A 25,422-nucleotide genomic window follows, 5' to 3' on the forward strand; every position below is an offset into this window, starting at 1 on the left:
AATTTCCCGTCTCGAAGGCTAGTGCGATCGCAATCCACAAGTCGCAAGGCAGCACATACGATTCAGTTGTCATGAAATACACAAAGCCATACTCCCAGAACTTGGTTTACGTGGCAATGAGCTAAGTGTCCAACCTCAACGGAATCTACCTCACAATGAAAAAAGCCTTCTGTAATTTCTACCACGGCAAAGAAAATTGAGAGCGTGCATTGGCCGATGAATTTCCACGATTACGAGAACATCCGTTAGAAACAGTTACGAAAGAACCTGCCGAGTTGGCTAAGACGGCACCACTGCTCGTTAGATGCGTGAACGTCAGGTCCCTGCCGAAACACAATTAAGACGTAGCCCACGACGTCAACCTCAACGAAGCTTCCATTCTCTGCCTCTCGAAAGCGTGGAAGAATCCAAATGATAGCAGAAACATCCCGGGGTACCACTTCGTACTCGGTGCGCAGAGACTAGCAAACGTTGCCGCAGGAGTTGTCACCTACGCCAAACCCGAAGTCGAACTCACAACCGTCCACCTGGCAAGTGGACTCAACATAGTATACGCCTATCTGCCACCAAACACATCCGCATACGACGCAGCATCCTTCGTCATGCGCAATATACATGAAGACATCAGATCTAAATCATTCGTACTACTGGGCGGCTGTATTCAGAACGCAAGAACAAATGGCAAATTTTTCAACACGCTTTACGGTGATCTCCAAACTGTGCTCACAGCACCACGCACAGCCATCATAACTTCGAGAGGAACATGCAACGACTTAGCCTTCCATAACAAGAACGTTGTGAAGGACTTGAAATACTTCTCAACTTACTTCATGGAACATAACGCAATGGTCATTTCATGCGACCTCAATTCACCACCGCCGACACCACCGCAATAATTACGATGCGAAGATTGCACGTCAGACATATATCCCACTGATCAAAAACACAATGTCGCAATAGAAGATGACATAATCACGAAAGACCTACAGTTAGGCATAAAATAAAATTCATCTTTCTGCAGCAAAATGGTCCGAATGTTTCCGGTCTGTGGCCAACGTATACGGGAACAGACACACCGATTCAGCAGAAAGAACTTTAATGCATGCCGAAAACATAAATCGAAAACAGTTAACCTAAGCGGTTATAATTCTTTTGCATTCCCACACATAACCAGTCTTAAGTGTCTCTGCTGAACTTTTTTTTTCGGTTGAAGTCAACTGGTCAATAAACCTACACATGGTACCCATAGGCAGCAATGCTGCCTGATTCAAGACCCTCGCTTCGACACCCTCGCGTAATGGGAAGACGTGGGTTCGTGTCCCGCTTGGGGCCAGTTATCTTTTCATCCACTTTCATTTCCACTCATTTATTATTTATTCAATTCAATTAATAAGCACTAGTTCCACTGTGCAGTCTTTGGTGTCTGCTCGTTGGTTTCCTATGATATAATAAAATAGGTCCCCTCGGTTTTCTTTCTTCTGTCAGTATACAGTGCTTTTAGGGCGAAAGACATATGTCCCACGAAGCGAAAAATCCGGCGTTAACATCGGATGGCAATAAAAAATAAAAAAAACTCACGTGACCAAATGATGACGTCACATTCCCGGCGCTGGACCTGCTGCGACTCGCACTGCGAAATCCCGCGGTGAACAGTCGCGGGGTCGGTCGGACGCCGTGGTCCATGCCTGGTTCACTCTCAACATTGGATTAAAGTAGATTAAAGTAGATTAAAGTAGGTTAATGTGCAGGTGAATTAAGGTGGAATAAGGCTGGTACAAATCAGAGCAAGGTGGATTAAGGTGGAGTTTTAAGGTGGTAACTTAGAGAAGTCCAAGTTTTCGCATTCAAAACGTGTAAGGATACTTAGGTGACTTTCACTTCTCCGCTTAGCGCTGTGCGAAGCTTCTGATCGGATGCATAGTCGCTTCAGCAGCAGGGCTGAGACGATTGCCTTATTGTACCTTATAGTCCAGCTTCATTTTACACCACTCTGTTACGTCAAAAGGGGGTCGCACTGCGAGCTGCGTTTCGCAGTATGCGTTCGTAATCAAGTAACCTCAACAAATAATTCGTGCCCAATCATTTATAAAAAAAAGGTAAAGTACGCGAACTGCGTCTGGAACGGGCGAAAGAGGTCCGTTAATAAATTGAAGCCATAGAACAACGTGAGTTTACGTGAAACAACGTGAATGCATAGAACGTTGGGCTCTTGCGTTGTTGTACTATCGTTTGAATCCCCCATCGGATAATTTTCTTTTTTAACAGCAAAGATGTTAGCCTCTCGCTGGTCGGCATTTTTCCTGTCCATCCATGAACAAAATTTATCATCCTCTGCAATGGCTTCTACCCTCTGATCATCAACAGCCCATTTTAGGTCGACTGCCGGACGAAGGCCTCGATCTCCAATGAACCCTATCCTGCGCCAACTGATTCCAACTACCGCCTGAGAATTTAATTTCATCACCCCACCTAGTCTTTTGCCGTCCTCGACTGCGCTTCCCTTCTCTTGGCACCCGTTCTGTAACCCTAATGGTCCACCGGTTAAATAACCTACGCATTAAATGACCTGCCCTGTTCCTGTTTTAGAGCGCAGCTCTTTGGCGTCCGTTCCTGGGTTTCGCGTCGTCGTCGGCGTTGTCGTCGGCCTCGTAACCAGCTCCGCCCCTCTTTCATCCCCCCAGCGCTAGCAGCGACCGACTGATACCGCTGGATGCCGCTGACGCCGCTAGAGAGTCAAGATAACGTGACTGCATAGAACACCGTCGCCGCCATGCAGAAAGAGGAGGAAAGGGTCCCCCCCCCCCTGTTCTTGTGTGGCGGATAGGGTGCTCTTCAGTTGCCGACGCGCCGGTTATTTCACGTAGGCCCCGGCACGTCGACGAATACGTGACCACCTTCCCACGGCTAGACCTGGTTCTTAGCGCTGCGGAAGCGAGGGTATCATATTGTTTGTGTCGGCATCGGCGGCGTTGTCCCTGAAACCAACTCCGCAGCTGGGGTTGACTCACTATCGGCGTCAGCGGCATCAGTCAGTCGCTGCTATCTCTTCCCTCCTCCCTTTATCGTGTTGTCCGCTTGCTGCGCGCGCTTCTGCCCCCATCGTTTGCCGCTGGGTGTACACGCCGCCCCCCTCCCCCCTCTTCCTGCGAGTCTCCGGTTGTCAAAGCGCCGGCTCGAACTTAATTCCTTTCTTCGCTCCTCCTCCAATGCAACCCCTGTGCGGTGGCAATCAGAGAGCCAGATCGGTGGCGGCGGATGTGTATATGTGCACCGCCCGAGCCGAAATTGCCGCTGCCGTTCGCCCTGTGCGGTGGCAATCAGAGAGCCAGATCGGTGGCGGCGGATCTGTATATGTGCACCGCCCGAGCCGAAATTGCCGCTGCCGTTCGCCACTGCGAAATTATCTTGCTGGTAGTAGCTGCCTACTTCGCCCCTACCGCACTCACGAAAGACGTCGTGCACTTCCTGCAACTCGCATTAACCGTCCATCGATCCACACCGATGTTAGTAGTGGGGGACTTTAATGTTGACATAAAGACAAACAGCAATTTCCTAACACTTATGCGGGAGAACATCCCGTTCCTCTCGCTCGTAACGCGTCCCACGGCTGTGACAACCTCGCGAGGCACTTGTATAGATCTCGTCTTTGAGAATCAAGCATTGGTGTACCAAGTCGAACATATATCAGTCTATTTCTCCGACCACAAAGCTTCCTTCATGACTGTCAAGAACTGTTAGTGGAGTCTTTGTTAAAGGAATACGTGTGAAAAATAAAAAAAAAATTCTGTGATAGCGCATACATGTGTTGCTCGATTTCTTTGCCTCAATCTATCGAAAAGGTGAAACAGCTTATTTGCTGCGCTCAAATTTCGCATTAGGAAGTAACGTAATCGTCGGTAATTTTTTTCTCTTAATATCAATTAGAATATCGACTATATCCGCGTTTGCACTCTGATCCACACCATCCTCTTCCTGTCTCTTAACGTTCCACCTAACATTCTTCGTTCCATCGCTCTTTGCGCGGTCCTAAACTTGCTTTCGAGCTTCTTTGTCACTCTCGAAGTTTCTGCCCCATACGTTAGCACCGGTAGAATGCACTGATCATACATCTTTCTTTTTAATGATAATCTTAAGCTTCCAGTCAAGCAACCAAAGATGCAATGGTTAATCCCCCACGTAATGCCGAGGCTACAAGCGCTCAGCAAAGTGAAGCGATGAGTGCATACATTCAGTGCAGTCGCCCATGCAACCCACAGAACAGCATACTTTTCAGTAAAGAACAAGCTCAAAACAAGCATCCGAACCATCAATAAAGCTTGGAATAACCCCCTCAGCAGTTGTAGTGGTGGTTTTGCAACAGCTTCGCTGGAAATCCACTTTCGCAGGGCCGGTATGGCGAGTCAGTTTTTTGTTTAATTTTATTGAAGAAGCCAGAAAGTAGGCTAGAGAGGCATCTACCGCGAAGCACTTCATATGATGCAAAAATGCTTTGCGTTTGTTCGCAGCGTACGTCGAGAAACACACGCGTGTTAAAAAATAGACGATCGTTAGGTAGATGAGGTATGTGCGTGCCTCAGTCTACTTGACTAGCGAGCGAAAGCCACGAATGTGTCTGACGCTGATCTGTTTTTGACGTCCCTTTCGCGCCGGTAGCACACAACACAATAGCTTTTTTGTTTTTTCCCCCTTGAAGTTCTCGCATGAAGTCACCATGACGTCATTGAGTCTGACCGCATCTGCTCGGACATATAATTTTTTTTATCCGTAAAGGCAGGACTACATTGTATTCTAAAGAAGCCAGGAACTGAATCTAGCAAGTTTCGACAACTTTTGCTTGGCCATAAGGCCCCATATCAGAAATTTCAAAATCCTTGACGCTACACTGACGTACAGGCGCTCGGGTGTTCGAGCAAAATTGCAAAAAATTGTAACTTCGACATTCTTTCTTTTTCTAATAATGAAGCTATTACCGCAATTTTACCGAAAATATAGCTTTGAAACAATACTATTTTATCAGTATAAAATGCTTTATCGTTTCATTTTGGTACCGCTTTAAATGCACCTCTATCGCCTTAGACTCATGCATATAAAAAAAGAAAGTAAACAGAAAAAAAGGCTCCGAATTCATTCATCGCTTGAATGGGTCATATCCAATGTTTTTGGCACTTCAGCTGTTCGGCACATGTCAAAATGGCACTCATGGCACATGTCAAAATGAATCTCTTTTTTTTTCATCGCATCTGGTAAAAATATACGTGTTATGTTTTGTCGAACGAAATATTCAATACTGAGGCTGCGGCATCGAGGAGAACAAATTGTCAAATCTCCTCAGCGGGTAGTCTTGTGTGCACGAGCTTCGTTTTCTTATTTCACAAGGCTCGTTCCAGACCAATTTCCACAGCACTGCACGGTTTTATGGGAGCAGAACAAAGGTACAGAGAAAGTGCAGACAAACACATGCCGTTGTTGCATGGCTCGACAGGCTTACGAATAGACCGAAGCGCGGGGGCGTGTACATTTGCTCAGCCAGCTTCATCCGAGACTGCGATCGAGACGTGTCCGCAAAAGACGCTCATTCTGCGTTTTGGACAGACGCAAAAAAAAAAAGTGTAGTAGTTTGCTTCAATCTTAGTCACTTGCAACATATCACATTTAGGTATTAAAGTGCCCGGCAAGCGTTAAAATGCCGCAGCTCTCACATAAAAACACAAAGCCGCTTAAAGGTCCAACGTGGCGTTTTGCGCGGACAGCCGAAGCCTGACTGGCGTCGGCGGGGAATAAGGTTTTTCTATATAGTGCGAACATGTTGGCGTTAGTGGTGCCACTTCTTCTGTGCGCTTGCTGCCTCGCCGAAGAATCTGGTTTTACTCTGACCGTGTTGCACACAAATGACGTGCACGCGCATATTGAAGAAAGCACCAAGTACGGCGCTATGTGCAGCGACGAAAATAAGACAAACAAGAGCTGCGTTGGAGGCGTTGCTCGGATCAAGGCAAAGGTATGTGCACACCCTTCGAATATACCCTTTGTTGTATGACGAGGGTGTGCGAAATCTGACGCGTGTTTCGTTCATGCGTGTATTCTTCCGATTGTACTGGTGGTTCGATTAATCTCAGAAATGCTAATCACTTATGAACAATTATCAAAGCAAAATAATTTTTCTTTGCTGCAGTAATTCTGTATTACATTTATGTCCCGACTCTAAGGTGCATAAATACTGAACCATAATTGTTCTGTCAAATCATAATTACATTTAATTTCTCGTAGAAAGCTACTGCGCATGCTAAGCGTCTTTCAGCTTATCTTTCATCGTGCTTTTACACCAGGTCACAGACTTGAAGAAACAATATCCAGGAGCCTTATTTATGAATGCCGGTGACTTCTTCCAAGGAACCGCTTGGTACACTGTGCTGAAGGAAAAAATTATATCGGCCGTCATGTCGGAAATGGATTACGATTATGTGGTAAGAGGCAGTGTCTTTGTTAAAACGATAGAAGCCGCGTGGACGTTCTTAGATAGTACGAGCGTCGCTGAACTGCAACTCATAGGCAATCTTGCACAGTCTGCCTACACATATATGTCACATCTTGCTAAGCAATTTATGAGGGGTGTTCTATAGAATTGAAATTGTAAATTATGTATGTTGCGTATTTGCGTGTTCCGTTGTTGATCTATAATTTAAGATGCTCACTAGTATGAAACATAGAAGTAATTTAGTGAACGCATGCGTGCACGCACACACGCACACACGCACATAAATTGTTTAGAAGCCATTGAAGGTATTAGAAAGCTCTTCACTTTAAGAAAGAAATCATCGCTTTGAAGGCTTATATTTGTTAGTGAGAATATCTCGGCAGCTTTGTTGCTATATTGCGCTAATTCATTCCGTAGAGGACTGAGCCTTTAATCAGCAGATCTGCAGTCGTGCCGCAGCCCTTTCCTGCAGCCGCCCCAGTGGGAGGAGGCGGCAAGAGAGCAGGACAGTCCTTACTGAGTGCGGCGGCATATAAACAGTCTAAACCTTTAGACGCCCTCAAGCTCTCACGTGACAGCTAGTGTCGAGAGACCCGTCTACTCGCTTATGCGCACAACCATGTTAGGAAGGAATTACTTCAACGGAGCCAATCTGTAGCTTCGCATTGTCGCCCATTGCCTACTTCACAACCTCCGGAATAGTCCTGGCTATGTTTAGTGAAATTTGACGAAATGATTATTTACTGGTATAACAGCTCGGACTTCTTGGACGACGACAAAAAGAAAAAAAAAAGGGGACAAGGAGAAGCGCTGACTTCCAAATGGGAATGTTTATTGCACACGAAAGATATTCATTTGTTGTTTGTTTATGCTTTATACAACGTGCATATAAGCGAGAAGAGCCGTACAGATTAAAATGACCGTGGAAATCATGACTTGTTATTGCGTAAAGCGCAAAATTTGAACCAGTTGAAACATCGACATTTCATGCATTTCCAACGCTTTAAAGAAATAGGAAAAATTAAGAGGAAAACAAAGCTGTCATTTCGTCTTTCTTCGTTTCTTAATTTTTTTTTATTTCTTTAAAGCGCTGGAATTGCTATTGCTCATTCTGCATGAACGCCCTCCTCCTAAAATAAACGAGTCTTTCCTGTGATAAACTGACGGATGGTTTACTAACGCGTGGTGCGCCTTCGTGCGCCATCTGAGCAGCTTCAGTAGTTACACGTGTGCGTTGATTCTCATGTCTGCCGAGGACCATGGCTTGTTCGAACTTGAGAGTGCAACCACAGATCTGACAGTGAATGGCTGAATAAAAAAAAAAAGCTTCTTTTCCATAGCGCACATTGTTATTGTGCTCACGCAGATGGTTTAACCGTCTTCCTGTCCGGCCTACGTAGCAGCTGCCGCACGAAGAAAGACAGCCGTACTTCCTTTCACTAGACGACAGCTGAATAATTTCCAACTCACGCTCAATGGGTCAACCTTGATGTTCGTAAAAGAGCATAAACTTCTTGGCGTTATTCTAGACCGCTAGCTGCGCAATTGAAAAGCAGACCAATGCTGTAATAAACGTAATTCGGTGACTCACTGAAACAATGTGGGGGAAGATCAGTCTCTTCACTATTAAAAGTTCATAACGCACTCATAAAACGATTGCTTATTCGGCACTTACTCTTCATGGTTTATCGCAAACTTCCGAGGAACGTCTTCAACGTTTACTGGCAATGGCCCTGCGAGTTTGTCTTGGTCTGCGAGTTTGTCGATCATACCGCGCTCGACACGCCTACCTGCAAGAATTCGTCAAGCTGAATCAACCCGACGTCATAGCATTGCAGGAAACCAACACGCAGAACGTCCGACTGCAAGGACACTCCACATACGCACAAACCCGACGCGCTGCCATATTAGCGAAAAAAACTCTCACAGCCCAAAAACACGACGTAGAGAACACCGAGACAGACCACACTTTAATCGAGGTCTTACCGGAACGAAAGACGCAGAAAAGCCTATTCGTGGCCAGCGTGTACAGCCCGCCTCGCGACCAGCTACCGCACTTGCAAAATGCAATATTAAAACTCATCGCCATATTTAGTCATTCCATGCAATACACCACGGACAAAACGTTCATGCGCTCTTCTCTAAGGAAGAAAAAAAAAACAGGAATTTTGCCATTTTCTCTCATGCTATACTAATTAACCGACGCGCTCAAAAGTTTGCTCACATATCACCCATAATATTCCCTTCAAGCTCTCCAAAATATTAACTCGCTGCCACTCTACCAGCACACCGAGAAAGCATGAGCGTAACACGCGAATGTTTTTTGTAGTTGGACTAATAGCTTCATGCAGAAACGAGAAATGCACGGACAAAAAGCAGGGCAGCAGGCAACTCGCAACTCAATTCGTTTTTTCCCATTGTGCTTGAAACTCCACTCAACTGTCATTTTTTCGTAGGTTCCGCTCGTCAACGTCAAGTGTGGCGATTCAAAATTGCACATGATGCACGTCTACTGAGTACACAGGTGCACGATCTTGCCGTTAAAGCATATGTGAGCACAAGCGCCGGTCGCCACTGCAATGCGCGAACACATCGCAAAGTAATGCCACTGTAAACATCGGTATTATGCAAGGCTTATTTCAGGTAGCGCACGCGGATAGCAGTGAGCTGCATAGTCACGCGATCTTCATTCATAACTCATTGTTACATTTTATAACATCCCTGACGTATTACGGAACGTTTCAGCGAAGGCGAAATAACTTCATGCAGAAAGTACACGTGCTCCTCTAAATTTTAATTATTTTTGTTCCTTGTGAGTGCTATACGTCGGTAATACATTCGTGCTTTCATTGAAGCAAGAACTGCAAAGACGTATGCATTAATATTACAATATTCTAAAGATAGACATACACGGAAAGAAAACAGTATTGAAAGTTGATATTGCTAGAACTTCTCACTCGAAAAGCATTTCAGACCTCCACGTTTATAAAACGGCCAAAGCGCCGGAACAGTGCGGCTTGAAAGGTAGGGAGACGAGGATACGGGAACTTACGAACAATCTTTTTGCTCTGTATTACCTATTAATGCTCTTACAGAGCGGGAGCTAAAGTTCCAACTCAGGTGATGTGTCCATTTTTCTCGTTTCTAGTTGTGTTTGGACATTATCTACATGGAAACTGAGTGCCAACTGAGTGACATGTTGAATATGTCGCTAACGAACGCTTTACGCCAGGCGATATATAGAATATGAAAGGTCACTGCAGCCTTCTGGGCTCTTTGCATACACGATGCATCATAAAAGATGTCACTACTGTTGTCACTGTTGCTGTCACTGTTGAAGATGTCACTGTTGCTGTTGTACACCTCTCCGGTGAACCGCTATTGCGCAAATGGCAATACGTTTACCGACAAGGTAAAACTCCACAGCGGTATTTGCGCCATCATGCAGAGACTTCTTATTGACGTTCTCGTAATTAGATGGCTACCCGCTAGCTGGCCGGCAAGCAGAGGAGCGACTCCCATCAATTACATAAGCGACAAACAAATACCACTGACAGCGCAGCCTATTAAGAGCATTTATGTCACGCAGCTAAAGCAACCCCGATAAATTGCTCTGGAATGATAATATTATACATCGAGCAAGGAAGACAAAAATTTTAAGATACTAACATTCATTTCATTCAAATAAAACAAGGTTGGTCGGAGTTAAGAAATTTCCAAGCAAACATTTTTGTCCATAACCGTTTGCTGCTCATTATACTATAGATTTATGATAAGAAACTTGTGACTGTATCGAAGTACCTTAAGATACAAATGGAAAGTATCGTACTGGATACAATAACTGTGGTAGCATCTTGTATTTGTATCACAAATACTTGTTGCCCGGGTATCCTGCATCCCATCATGATGCAACTGCAAAGTATCTTTGCCCAGCCCTGGCCTTGTGTGATCCTTGTATGTGTATGCATCTTTTATACTGGTTTTCCTCTTAATTAAACAGCACGAGCCAAAGCTTGCGGACGGCATTCACTATGACAACTCGCAAACACGCTCTTGTGCGTTAAAAAAACAAAATGGGGACGAGCAAACATGCAGAAAAATCTGATTTGAGCGTTCTAAGGGCGTAGCTGCAATGTTCAGGGTTCCATGGGGCTTTCTTTTAGAGTAAAATGGGGTGTGGGAGTGATAAATTTGAACGACAGCACGCGTCACCACAATTTCCGAACAAAGGTGTCAAGATACAACAAGGGGGCTGCCCTAAAATGGATATGTAGATATTCCCTAAATGTCTGAAGGGACAGGGTGATGCCCTGCTGCACATGTATTATTCGAAAAAATAATGTAATGATGACATAGTATATAGATTCAAGGTCATGATTTACTAAAGCGCACAATCACCCTAAGACAAGTTGATAGTTACTATAGTACTCTTCTTTGTTTTTTCTCGCGTGCATTCCAGTGCCTTGGGAACCACGAGTTCGACGATGGTCCAGAAGCGCTCGCGCTGTTTCTTGAAGCCATGAAAAAGGCTAACGTGACAGTCGTAAGCACGAATACCGACTTTTCGATGGAGCCGGCTTTACAAAATATCAGCCTTCCCAAATCAGTAAAGATCAATGTGAACGGCGTAACTGTGGGCATCGTCGGTGCAGTACTTCCCGAAACTCGATTTCTGTCGAATACTGGTAAGCTCAAAGAACTTATATTGTGGCTTAATCACAGAATTTTTTACATATTTTACGCTGAGCTTGTAAAAGTTGGCTCAGAGGTGCCTCATTTTAACCAGTTGCAAACAAAATACGGTGCAGGTGTCGCCTCTGGATGATTAGATAACGTTAATGACCATACAATTGTCGATTTACTGGTTTACACCACATTATTGAATGCAGCCGTTATTTGATGTAGAACCCTTCGCACTCTGCGATAAGGGTTGCATTCTGACGCGCCGGCGTCTGATGGTGGATAATCAGCAGCATGTATCAAAGCGAACAAAATCAGCAAGCGCTCACTCTCATCCTTTCGAGGAGTGGCTTTTCACAGTTAGAGCCTTCAGTAATAACAAGTGAGTAATAAGAACATACGAACTGAGTAATATGCAATTCTCTCGGGTATACGTGAAAACGCTTAGAAAAATGACAAAAGATGGGTTATTCTTGGCTAACGCTCTTCTTCAATGGTCAAAATGCATTTATACAAAAGGTCGGTAAATAAGAGCATCAGCACTACTAAGTGCGATGCTGGCTAGTTAATCCTTCCTACACAAAATAATATAGACCTCTGTATATTTCCACGTACCTAAAAGGTGCAGCTACGTAGGTAAAGCTTGTTTAGTGACTGCAGCTTATTCTACATTCTTTTTTTTTTAATCAGTCTTTAGGTACTTGCTAGATCTGACGCAGCTGTGATAAGCTTGGGAGGAGCGTAGGAGTTTCTTTTCGAGAACCTTATCCTTGCTGTTACAATCTGTACATTGGGCGCACTTTAAAAAACTCTGTAGTATCCTAAGAGGAAAAGTAAACCTAAACATGTTAGGCAGTCGGGGGTCAGTAAATCTTATAGACCCAATAAGTCCGGCTTTTCTTCAAGAAAAGGTGGCGTTTTTCTTAACCAGCCTGATGTAACGATCATATTTCAATGCTATTTCTTTGCGTTCTTCGTAAGTCGGATGAGTGGTGCTCTGCCCATTGTATTGGCCGGCCTTGAATGGTAGACGATATGAAAGGAATACGATAGAGTGAAAAAAATCCTCACAGGATACTGGCCATTGCCTCCGTTAATTACGTTTATTCGACATTCAGTGATGCACAAGCGTTATCTTCAGTGATGTGATTGTGCTCAGATACACCGGTTCTTCTTATCTTTTCTTATCATTCCAGGACCTTTACGATAGTTTATCGGGGTGTACATTATAACCTTATTACAAAGATTTTTACGTTCCTTGTGCTTGCATCAGTAGAACAGATGAAAAATCCGTCAAGAAGCGTTATACAAAGCAGTTAAACAACTTTAACGTCAGAAGTATGGCTTGGAGGCGAATTGCTGATCACCGGGACCCAGATTGCAGTTAGAATTCTCGCCCTGCATTCACATTGCAGATCTCACGGTAGAACATGCGCCGGCCGATCTAAATAGTCAGCATAATAATAATAAAAGCTACAAACAATGATATAATCTTAAGAATCAAAAGTTTAAAAAAAATTCTAGTCCTCATTTGTGGCAGTGTTTTTATTTCGACCGCAGATTGTTATGCGTATCACCTCGCGTTAACCCTATAATAACTAGCTCATTTACAGCGTAGTTATAATTCCCGTAATAAAAGATAAAGCGTCAACTAAGAAAACAGCGGTGACTATGCCTAATGTAAATGTATAGCCTCAGTTGACGAAAAAAAATACGTGTTCAGAAGGGGTAATAAGAAAAGAAACTGCGGCGCTCACGTACCTGCACCAATGTAACCGTGAGATACAATATCATAGTAAAAATACTCTCAGACGATAGCGTCTTGTGGACAGTTCATTGTCGTTCTATTTCAGGACTTTCGGCTATGGCAATAAACATTTTTACAAATTTAAATGTTCTAAAATAAAAAAAGCATTATGCATTGTAGAACGTACTGAATATTTGAGAACGCACATAGGAAAGAGAGATAAATATAAAATAGGGGAGAGAGCGGTGGTAAGTCAACCACACGAGCGTCAGGTTTCTGCCCTACACTATCGGAATAGAAAGGGGAAGCAGAAAGAGATAGAGAGTGAGCAAAACACTCACGAGAAGGAGGCACATGAGGGCTATATAAACGGTAACTCAGGCTAGCGCGGTTCAAAAACTGCACTATATATAGTGTGCAAGAATAAGTGCGTTGGCGTGAACGGCAAACTTTGGGAGAATAGTTGCTTTACCCCGTGCTCCTGTTTCTTACAGGTAAAGTGGAGTTTGAAGATGAAATTACGAGCATTAAACAAGAAGCAGAAAACCTCGAGAAAAACGGTGTGAAAGTGATTGTGGCAATAACACACTCTGGATACCCACGAGACATCGAAATCGTGAAGCAAGTGAAGCAATTGGATCTGCTCGTCGGCGGACACACAAACACGTTTCTGTATCATGGTACTGAATTGCATGACATTCCTTCCTTTCCTTGTTGAAAAGCGCCTCGGACACAGCTTGATTTGTTGTGAGAAGCTGCTAGCGTGGATTCACAGAGTAATATTGTTGTCCAGAAATTTACCTCCATTTGGGGTTAGTCACAGCAGCACCTTTCTCTTCTTCCCGGCCTGTTCTCTTCATTTGCGTCATGGTGACGTTCATCACATACCGTTTAACATTTCCGCAGGTGGGCTGACTTTGTAGAGCTTAATATGCCACCGAAAATGGCTAGGTAATATTCAGACGAGGCCTTGCAGTCTTTCAAAAGTTAATAGCGAGAACGAAAGATCACTTGAAAGGCGACTTAAGAATAAAAAGCCGAGGATGCCTAAGCACTTCTCATGAGTTGTGAATGTGAAAGCATTAATGTCCATTTGAACACCGCAAAGCGGACTTTCGCGTTATTGACTCCTCACGGTCAAGAGAAAGCGCTCTGAGTTGGCCTTATAGATGCGCGGTTAGAACGCTGGCGACAGCTTGCGCGACAGGCTTCCGCGAGCAAGAGCAAGGGAGACGTGAACTCTCGTTGATACCCACTCCCCTCATAGAACACAGCAGGTGTACACTTTCGCCCACTCTCTTCGTTCGGGGCACGAGTTAGCACGCGCGAGCCAGCGTCACGAATGCGCGGTGGGCGCTCGTGACATAGATTCGCAGCCAATGGCAGGCTTCGCTGCTAAAGACGCCGTCACCATTTTTGCTCAATGGGCCATTTGATCCCTTTGCATCAATAATGACGCCACGGTAATCTTGTTGCGGCTGACTGATAAAGTTTCATGGGGATGCCGTAGCCCAACAGGCCCTAACCATGCCCCGCGCGTTCCTCTTTTTTTTCTTTAGGGAGGGGGCGGCGTCACACACGGGAAAATATTCTTTTCTGGTGCACGGTACTTAATGACAGCAACAAAGATAGTGTTGGTGTCGCCCAAGATCTTGCAGGTACCCCGTTATTTGCACTTGGCTACCCTCCCGGACGCACAACTTGACTCAACAGAGTACCCTCGAGACCTCGTCAGTTGTCCATAAGTGGTATGCGGTGAGCAACGCACTAGCTCATTCTCGTGCCATCGCAAGGAGCGCAGCCGGACACTTGTAGAGTGCAAGCAACTGCCACCCATAATGGATAGGACCAGTGAGTCACAGACCAATCCGTACGGTAGCAAGAATCGTGATGGTGACGCTGCATCACAGTACGGAGGTGTCGAGATGGCAACAAGTCATCGCTGGACCAGAAATCGAATTGCGAAGCTTATGTCGACGATGGTAGTGCGCACGCTTTTGCGGAGAACAGTGGTTGGCTCGTTACAGTTCTGCTGCTGGCCTCTGCCCTCGGCTCACAATGGCGGCAGCAATCCCTCGAACATGGAACGTTGCTGCTGCTGCAAAAAAATGGAAAAGGCTCGCTTGCTGATGGTATTCGTGGTATCTTCGGCAGGCCACCCGCAGGCGAACCTTAATGGCCATCGGCTGGTGCGGCAGTGCACGTTTATGATCCCTCATAGAGCATAGCCCAAGCCCCACGTTGAGCGCCAATCTGAAGCTGTGACCTCGGAGTACCCGTCAGCAGGATCCAGCCGTTGAGTGCATTCCTCCTCATTTTAGGTGCCCTTTAACACGATGCCAAAAAGGCAAGGTTCTAGTGTCATTTAGCTCCGAATCACCACAGTTCTACCGTCTCGAAGCGGCAGCATGGCTATGAGAGACGCTGCAGTTGAGAGCTACCAATTAATTTCGACCAGCTGGTGTTCTTTAGCGCGCACCTACATCAAAATACAGTAATTTTTTTTTACATCTTATCTCCGCTGGAATGAGGCAGCTACAGCCTGGATTCGAACCCTCGATATTGTGCTGAGCAGCAGAACACCACAGCCACTGTATCAGCAGGGTATGTGTCTTAGCGCACTGATTAACAATGCTTCAACTACATTAGCGCTCGCTGTTTGCTCCCGAAAAAGCACAAGATCGCCAAAACGAGACGTTGGCTGAATTGTCTGCAGCCCATAAATGACTATTTTCTGAGGTGTGGAAAGGAGATAGCGAACAACCGTGAGGAGTAATCAGACAAAACATGCTAGTTCGAACAGACGGGTAATATAGGTAGCATTCGCGAACGGGGCTACGCCAGCGCGATCTAGATAGCAGGCATTTGTACTCTGCTTTATGACGTCGTGCTACATGGAACAAAATTTCGATTGCCAAGCCCGGCGTGACGAAACCGGTGACCTCAATATCACCGCGGCTTTCTCGTTCCCATTCAATTCTATGGCAGTTGGGCAAGGTAGCATGACGTCACGGATCGAAGTGCTATCTAGGAGGCGTTGGGTACGCACAGTAGGCAGGAAGCTTCAGTGACGGGGCGTCGGACGATCTCACGAAGCAGGTCACGACTTGCAAGAATGGCAACCTTCAAACACGTATAACTTCGGTGTACGGCGCTGTGATAATTTTGTTTGAGGACTAGCTACACTTAATCGATACCCTCCGCGTTTAAATCACTGTCTCAAAGATTTTGCAGGAAGCGTTCCAGGAACGCTTTAGGGCATTAAGTATTTGTATGGAACAGGAAACGCTGCACCGAAGTATTGAAGATTTCAGTTAGAATGCAGCGTTCGGGGTGTAAAATTCAATATTCGAAAGACTTGTTCTAGTTCACTGGGAAACGTTACATACATATTTGTTGCGTGTTGGCATAATTTTGTGCGTAACAAATATCGTTTTTATCTTACCTGGTTATTAGGTTGGAAGTTATACAGTGTGTTAGCGCTTATATATATTCTTCTGGATGCGGACTGAAACACAGTAACGCAACGTCACTGCTACGCACTAAAGCCATGATCTGTGAAGTATAGGCACGTTGGCTGTTATTGGCAGATTTGAAAACACGACGCGAGATACGTAAGCAGCCCTATCTGTCGGTAATAGCTGGCATATGACTATTGTTTAGGAACGAGAGAACATAAAACACATATAACTAAACATTAACAGTCACGTGAAGCACCTTCTTCAGTGTGTTAAACTTGCTTTTACCACCCTTTCAGAATAAGTCGACCTGTTTAGAGTTTGCCAGATTCTTCGCAAAACTGATGAATTGATTAGACCGCTTCCTGAACACAGCACCAAAATGTTTAATTACAGGTGAAGGCTTTCCCAAGGAAAACGTTCGAGAAGGAGACTACCCTACCATAGTGAACAGAACTGACGGCAGCAGAGGTCTTGTCGTGCAAGACTACTGGTTCGGAAAGTTTCTCGGCTTTTTGCAGGTCAACTTTGACAGCGAAGGAAAAATTGTAAACTGGACAGGAAATCCTGTCCTGTTAAACAACTCAGTGGAAGAAGGTAAGAAACAATAAGAAGCATGCATACGGCAGAGCCAGCATTTCAGAATGCGCTGTCGCCATCGGGCATGGTCTCGACTTTGTTTAAGAAAGTTGCGGCATGTACAGAGTATAATAATAAGGGCAAAACTAGTATGACAGATGTATTTTCCTGGAAAAAGATCGGGAAGAAGTTGACAAACAAGCTTATTTATAAAAAGCGAACATTAAATTGACAGGTCCTTAGAGATGGCTCCAGTAAAAAGGAGTCTACGTAACCAAATGAAAAGTGCGTGGACGATATCAGGAGAAGAACAGGTGCGTGTGCTCATTGAAATATCAAACGCGCCCGTAGAAATAATATTTAGCGGGGGTATCGGGAGAGAGGCTGGAAGCATGTGCTTCTTGCTAGACCATTTCATTTCATTTTTATATGGATTAAAGCACTTTGAATGTTGGAGATGAATTGAAAAATTAAAAACAAAGAAAGGCAAAAATAGTTTGGGACGTAATGTGACGCTTGAGCGTAAGGTTGAAAAATAAGTCAGAGAGAGAGAGAGAGAGAGAGAGAGAGTAATATAGGAAGGCAGGGATGTTAACCAGTCAATAGTCTGGTGGTTCGAACGAAGTATTTGAGGCTACGTTGCAAGAAACAATGACATTGCTCACAGGAAATGCAATTATTGCCCTCTTTACTATGTCAAGAGAAGGCCATAGTCCCAGAATGAACCTTAGAGGAGCGCATGATTCTTAATTGCTGTAAATTTGACGCAAAGTTTTCGCCTCTGCTGGTCACAAAGCGGACAGGCTAACACACGTGAGATGTCCTCATCTGTTTCACCACACAAGAACATGATGATTCAGCGCGCCCTATATTATGTAGGAAGTGGGTGGTGAAGGCCACACCTAGTCGAAGTCGATTAATAAAATTTTGACGTCTCTCGGAAAGCTAGTAGAAAGTCGCGACTTTTGTTTTGTACGGCCCTAGATACAGAATAAGATATTTCCGCTTGATCACCGCAATGTGTTGTTGGAGACCATTCTGTGGAAATTGTCTTCATAATGTAGGTTATGTCAGATCTGAAGAAAAGTATGATGTATATGTCGCCATGTTCATGAGGCCGTCTTTTTTTTATTTCGTGTGACCGGTGGCTCCCAAATAATTCAGTGTGGCTGGGTACCCACGGAACTGCAAGACCACGTGCACAAGATCCAGCACTGTGGGTATATTCTACGATCGAAGCAATAGTTTCACTGTATGATGTCTTGGACTGGATGTTATACCGAAGCTCTACTGCCGACTTCGAGTCGGATCATACCACTCAGTTCTGGAATAACAATGTTGACAAAGTTGAATGGCATGCTGCGCCAACCTGAATACAATACGCATCTGTGAATAACCAATTCTTGCATTTTGATTCTCGTGAAGTTGAAGCAAAACAAGCTGGACAGCAGGCAATGATTGAACTTCGCATTTCTTCTTCATACCTGCTTCCTGTACACACGCTTGTATATGTATGCGGGGAAACCCATAGTTTGCGCAGATCACTATAACGCATGTATATAGGGGAATGCTTAGATGATATCGGGCCCTTTTGAATACAGTTAAGACCCGCTTTTTAAAGGTTGCGTTGTCGAGTGTGCATAGTCCTTATGGTGCGTAAACGTATGGAAGAAGTGGCATGTGTTTTTCTTGTCGCGGCAAAGTTATAGTCAGCTCTCGTGCATCTTCCACAACCAGTGTCCTTGACGTGGCCTTCAGCATACAACGGTAGATAAACTATCCGTGCCATTATCAAATGCAACTTGTTCTCCACCGAATACGATAATTCTCGCAGTACCGGTAACGAGTATCCGAGCGTTGGCCGTTTACCAACGCCACGTGGAGCATGAGCAAGGTGTGCGCTGAGCTCTCCTGTATAGCGCCTGTCAAGTAGTGCAAGAAACTCACCGCTTTGTTTAGGTTCGACTCCAGCAATTCAAAATGTCAATGGCATACATATATTTCCATTGTCCAGTACTACTCCAAGAAAGCGACTGTGCGTTTTACGAAAATAGTTTAGTTGGACTTGAGCACTTCGTCGTTTATTTCCATCTTTTGTCCGTTGTGCCGTGCACATCAGCAAAATATTGAAATAGTGTACGAGCGCACACACTCATGCAGCGGCATTCTCTGTTCCTTCAGACAAAAGTATGCTGGACCTCGTCAAATGCTACAAGGACAACGTGACGAGAGCCATCAATGAGGTCATCGGCCGCTCGAAGGTGGAGCTAGAGCAAGCGGACAATATATGCCGGCTACGCGAGTGTAACCTTGGGAACTTGATGGCGGACGGCTTGTTCGCCTACTACGCGGACAAGGAAAGCAGCGAACCCGACTTCTGGTCTGATGTCAACGGCGCCATTTTCAACGGAGGTGCTGTCCGCGCGCCCATCCCTCAAGCTGGTGAGCATTTGACACTGACAAAAAAACAATGAACTCAGAAATAACGGCATGTCTTTGTTGTATCGTAGCTGGAATGTTGTATACAGTATCGCTGCATGGGCTGTGTGAAACATTTACAAGCATAACTTAAGATTAGCAATTAGCGTAAAGTCAGTCGTTGTTCAATACGATTAGTACATTGATAAAACAGAAGGTAAACTGGGAAGTTCAGTCTCTCGAAACTAGTGTGCTTTGATGGCCGCCATAGTAAAGGGCTGCGGATTGCTTTTCACCACCTGTTATACAGGTATATGAGTCGTGATGCCCAAACACATCTTGAGAGAGCGACAGAGGTAACCTAAATAGGAGAGAAAAAAATAAGTCAATCAGTCAGGGCACAAAATTAGGGATCGAAATCTGAAAACTTTCCTTTTCATGTAGGAACTGCTTATTTTCGGCCAGCCACGTTCGCTAACAAGTTTCGCTATCACGATTAGGCTGTAAGTGTACTTAAGAATGAGTCTAGCCGACTAATTGCTTTCAGAACATGGACCCATGTTTACTTGGGGGAGGGAACATGCATATGAAGAGTAACAGAGGTCTGAAGACTAAAAAACAGGCAACAAACAAACCGGTGCAACCGTGTTGTATTCTTTAATGCGATCACGAGAGAGAGAGAGAGAGAGAGAAATGTTTAATGGCAGAAAGATGGAGTGGTCGGCCTGAGTGAAGTGCCTCTAGCCTGCTACCCCACGCTGGGGAAGGGGTTCGGAGGAGCGACAGAGACAGAATGTGAATAGGAAGGAGGGTGGTGGTATGGTGAATATTATGATGATGAGGGCTCCACCGCATACTGTATTTGTGCAGCGCGTAAGAGTACATTTAACAGCACAGCACAGTCATCTTCGCGGGCAGAGGTAGAAGTTACTGCAGTGTAGCTAGGAGACTGTCTATAGCGTTCATAATTTTTGCCACTGTTAGCGCAACTGGTTTATTTAAACCAGACAGCAGCAGCTGCAGGGCGTCGATTATTTGTCGCCGCATGGCGTTGATGGCAGAGTCCGATGGTAATTTTTCAGTACACTGTCCTTGCTCGCGCTGACAGTCTAAGGCCCGTGCTCGTGGCGGCAAATGTGGCCATACATTAGATTCCGGGCTTTCGCGGCTCGCTTGAAGCAACGGTTCGGACAGATCTATCGATGCCGATTCAACTACCTTTTCCTGTACCTGCGGAATTGGAGCCATGGAGCTCTCGTTTGGACCTGCAGCTTGTCCACGTCGACGGCGGGATCGTATCCTCCGGTGTTGCACTGACGCTACCGCCTCCTTGTCGGTTATTGCCAGCTTTAAGTACAAAGTGAGGGCTGGCAACTCTTTTTCTGGCAGCAACTCTATTTTAGAGACTTCAGCCTTTCCAAATAGCGGCACCTCAAAGGCAGAGCTGTGTTATCGGTCACAGTCAGATATAAGATTTGCAGCAAATTCAAAGGCAACTAATGCTTGTAAACGTGGGACCTTAAATTACTGTCGACACCACCCAAGAGATAGGTAAGGTTAATGAATCAGCACCCTACATAGCTTTGCTAATGGGAACATGGTTCTCATCCTACGACGAAACAAGTATTTCAAATAAATCTAGATAAAAAAGGTACACTTCCTATCAAACCTCGTCGAAAAAGACTATATGTCTTAATCTAGCATTTGTTCAGTACATACTGCATTTAGAAGACAGAGCAGGGTATGTGAATGTAATTTAATGTAATGTAATGTATAAATAAATAAATAAACAAAATAAATAAATAAATAAATAAATAAATAAATAATATATTAACACCAATGTGATTCCATGTAAAAACCCGTATGTGTCCATATGACACTTGGCATATGGAACATGTCCAGGTATATGGAACTCCTACAGCGCCACATGTATTTTTGCGACATTTTTCATATGATATATCAGAACATCATCATCATCATCATCATCATCATCATCATCATCATCATCATCATCATCATCATCATCATCATCATCATCATCATCAGCCTAGTTACGCCCACTGCAGGGCAAAGGCCTCTCCCATACTTCTCCAACTACCCCGGTCATGTACTAATTGTGGCCATGTTGTCCCTGCAAACGTCTTAATGTCATCTGCCCACCTAACTTTCTGCCGCCCCCTGCTACGCTTCCCTTCCCTTGGAATCCAGTCCGTAGCTCTTAGTGACCATCGGTTATCTTCCCTCCTCATTACATGTCCGGCCCATGCCCATTTCTTTTTCTTGATTTCAACTAAGATGTCGTTTACCCGCGTTTGTTGCCTCACCCAATCTGCTCTTTTCTTATCCCTTAGCGTTACACCCATCATTCTTCTTTCCATAGCTCGTTGCGTCGTCCTCAATTTCAGCAGAACCCTTTTCGTAAGCCTCCAGGTTTCTGCCCCATATGTGAGTACTGGTAACACACAGCTGTTGTACACTTTCCTTTTGAGGGATAGTGGCAACCTACTGTTCATGATTTGAGAATGCCTGCCAAACGCACCCCAACCCATTCTTATTCTTCTGGTTATTTCAGTCTCATGATCCGGATCCGTGGTCACTACCTGCCCTAAGTAGATGTATTCCCTTACCACTTCCAGTGTTTCGCTACCTATCGTAAACTGCTGTTCTCTTCCGAGACTGTTAAACAGTACTTTAGTTTTCTGCAGATTAATTCTCAGACCCACCCTTCTGCTTTGCCTCTCCAGGTCAGTGAGCATGCATTGCAATTGGTCTCCTGAGTTACTAAGCAAGGCAATATCATCAGCGAATCGCAAGTTGCTAAGGTATTCTCCATCAACTTTTATCCCCAATTCTTCCCACTCCAGGCCTCTGAATACCTCCTGTAAACATGCTGTGAATAGCATTGGAGATATCGTATCTCCCTGTCTGACGCCTTTCTTTATAGGGATTTTGTTGCTTTCTTTGTGCAGGACTACGGTGGCTGTGGACCCGCTATAGATATCTTCCAGTATTTTTACATATGGCTCCTCTACACCCTGATTCCGTAATGCCTCCATGACTGCTGAGGTTTCGTCTGAATCAAACGCTTTCTCGTAATCAATGAAAGCTATATATAAGGGTTGGTTATATTCTGCACATTTCTCTATCACTTGATTGATAGTGTGAATATGGTCTATTGTTGAGTAGCCTTTACGGAATCCTGCCTGGTCCTTTGGTTGACAGAAGTCTAAGGTGTTCCTGATTCTATTTGCGATTACCTTAGTAAATACTTTGTAGGCAACGGACAGTAAGCTGATCGGTCTATAATTTTTCAAGTCTTTGGCGTCCCCTTTCTTATGGATTAGGATTATGTTAGCGTTCTTCCAAGATTCCGGTACGCTCGAGGTTATGAGGCATTGCGTATACAGGGTGGCCAGTTTCTCTAGAACAATCTGACCACCATCCTTCAACAAATCTGCTGTTACCTGATCCTCCCCAGCTGCCTTCCCCCTTTGCATAGCTCCTAAGGCTTTCTTTACTTCTTCTGGCGTTACCTGTGGGATTTCGAATTCCTCTAGGCTATTCTCTCTTCCACTATCGTCGTGGGTGCCACTGGTACTGTATAAATCTCTATAGAACTCCTCAGCCACTTGAACTATCTCATCCATATTAGTAACGATATTGCCGGCTTTGTCTCTTAACGCACACATCTGATTCTTGCCTATTCCAAGTTTCTTCTTCACTGTTTTTAGGCTTCCTCCGTTCCTGAGAGCCTGTTCAATTCTATCCATATTATAGTTCCTGATGTCCGCTGTCTTACGCTTGTTGATTAACTTAGAAAGTTCTGCCAGTTCTATTCTAGCTGTAGGATTAGAGGCTTTCATACATTGGCGTTTCTTGATCAGATCTTTCATCTCCTGCGAGAGCTTACTGGTTTCCTGTCTAACGGCGTTACCACCGACTTCTATTGCGCACTCCTTAATGATGCCCATGAGGTTGTCGTTCATTGCTTCAACACTAAGGTCCTCTTCCTGAGTTAAAGCCGAATACCTGTTCTGTAGTTTGATCCGGAATTCCTCTAGTTTCCCTCTTACCGCTAACTCATTGATTGGCTTCTTGTGTACCAGTTTCTTTCGTTCCCTCCTCAAGTCTAGGCTAATTCGAGTTCTTACCATCCTGTGGTCACTGCAGCGTACCTTGCCGAGCACGTCTACATCTTGAACGATGCCAGGGTTCGCGCAGAGTATGAAGTCGATTTCATTTCTAGTCTCACCATTCGGGCTCCTCCACGTTCACTTTCGGCTAACCCGCTTGCGGAAAAAGGTATTCATTATCCGCATATTATTCTGTTCTGCAAACTCTACTAATAATTCTCCTCTGCTATTCCTAGAGCCTATGCCATATTCCCCCACTGACTTGTCTCCAGCCTGCTTCTTGCCTACCCTGGCATTGAAGTCGCCCATCAGTATAGTGTATTTTGTTTTGACTTTACTCATCGCCGATTCTACGTCTTCATAAAAGCTTTCGACTTCCTGGTCATCATGACTAGATGTAGGAGCGTAGACCTGTACAACCTTCATTTTGTACCTCTTATTAAGTTTCACAACAAGACATGCCACCCTCTCGTTAATGCTATAGAATTCCTGTATGTTACCAGCTATTTCCTTATTAATCAGGAATCCGACTCCTAGTTCTCGTCTCTCCGCTAAGCCCCGGTAACACAGTACATGCCCGCTTTTTAGCACTGTATATGCTTCTTTTGTCCTCCTAACCTCACTGAGCCCTATTATATCCCATTTACTACCCTCTAATTCCTCCAATAACACTGCTAGACTCGCCTCACTAGATAGCGTTCTAACGTTAAACGTTGCCAGGTTCAGATTCCAATGGCGGCCTGTCCGGAACATACTGAACATACTGGTTGTTATATGGCATACCCATATTTTCGTATATTGTATATGGGAGTTATTGGACATGCGCGACTTTTTCGGTAGGACGTTCCAAATGGAGACATGTGGGTTTTTATATGGGAACCCCATAAGTTCTTCAGAGGTTATTAAATATGAGACGTATGAGTTATCCCGATATGGAAGACCGGATATTTTGTTAGATGGCGGCAATATGAATTATTACGAAACCAGCAAGGCAATATTCTGGCTCTTCATTTGGTGCTCCACTGAAATAAAAAAAAAAACTTATTCCTGCTGCTCAGTCAATCAGAGCAGAGGACATAGGAATGGTTATTTATGCCTGACTGATTTGAAGGTCATTAGAAGTGGCTAGTGTACAGCTACTCCTTGCAGAAGTGCGTGGCCTCATACCGTGTTGTAACCGTTGTTATACCGTATACACAGCGCAGGGCTCCAAAATTTCAAGTATGATATAGTCGTATCCAGTAGAAATTGAACAGCCAGAGCTCTTAGACTTATTAGAAAACTTGAATGCGCCCTTACTCCTACTTACGTACTTCACCGCTTACTTTTTTTTGTTTCTTTCTTTCATATTACAGTATTAGAGAGGGCTAACACTTATCCACAGTGACAAAACCGCTTTTTTGTCTTTTATATTTGTTTGTAAATTGGACATGCAAGCTCATTTTAAAGGTTTCTTTCTTGAAGCGAAGCTTTCTTCGCCTCTTCCACTGCTGCTGCTGGTGTATTGCAGGCTGCGTCGGAATGTGGTTCAGAGCATGCATATACATGGCAGGAGCTTGGAAGAGACGAAAGGCGATGCGAGAGATTCGTGTGGAGCTTCCCATCAAAGGTCGTCACAATTCCCTGTGGAGCTCCCTGCGCGTTGGCACAATGCCATCTTGACAGCTGTAACTATCCATGACCCTCCCCAAAAGCATTGCAGAAACTGCCACGCTTACCTTTCTACTATCGTGCAACAGCTCAGAGGGGAGATGGATAGAATGGTAGAGGGGAGGTACGGAGAGGAGGCAGAGAATCGGTAGAACCGATGCAACCACGAAACGAGTGAATGACAGTCTTGCCACTCTTCGCTCGCAGTTCTAATACACGGGTCTCGGGGTTAGACGGAAAAGTGAGGTCAGCAGGCGAGAAAACGCTACTACTAGACATGGC

General features: G+C 44.7%; 1 protein-coding gene across 4 annotated transcripts in view; it reads left to right on the forward strand.

Moving 5' to 3' along the window:
- The window catches only part of LOC126542648 (adenylate cyclase type 6-like), a 243,454-nt gene that overhangs the window by 210,976 nt on the left and 7,056 nt on the right, over positions 1–25,422 (forward strand). For 3 of the 4 annotated variants that reach the window (XM_055077177.2, XM_055077175.2, XM_055077176.2), the window contains exons 18-22: positions 6,327–6,464; positions 10,935–11,160; positions 13,397–13,582; positions 16,757–16,957; positions 19,121–19,381. In XM_055077177.2, coding sequence (XP_054933152.1) covers positions 6,327–6,464; positions 10,935–11,160; positions 13,397–13,582; positions 16,757–16,957; positions 19,121–19,381 — 1,012 coding nt within the window. Of the gene's footprint in view, positions 1–6,326; positions 6,465–10,934; positions 11,161–13,396; positions 13,583–16,756; positions 16,958–19,120; positions 19,382–25,422 lie in introns of those variants that run through there. The other variant, XM_055077178.2, reaches the window with a different exon arrangement.

Source organism: Dermacentor andersoni, chromosome 2 (assembly GCF_023375885.2).
Source record: "Dermacentor andersoni chromosome 2, qqDerAnde1_hic_scaffold, whole genome shotgun sequence".
Classification (NCBI taxonomy): domain Eukaryota; kingdom Metazoa; phylum Arthropoda; class Arachnida; order Ixodida; family Ixodidae; genus Dermacentor; species Dermacentor andersoni.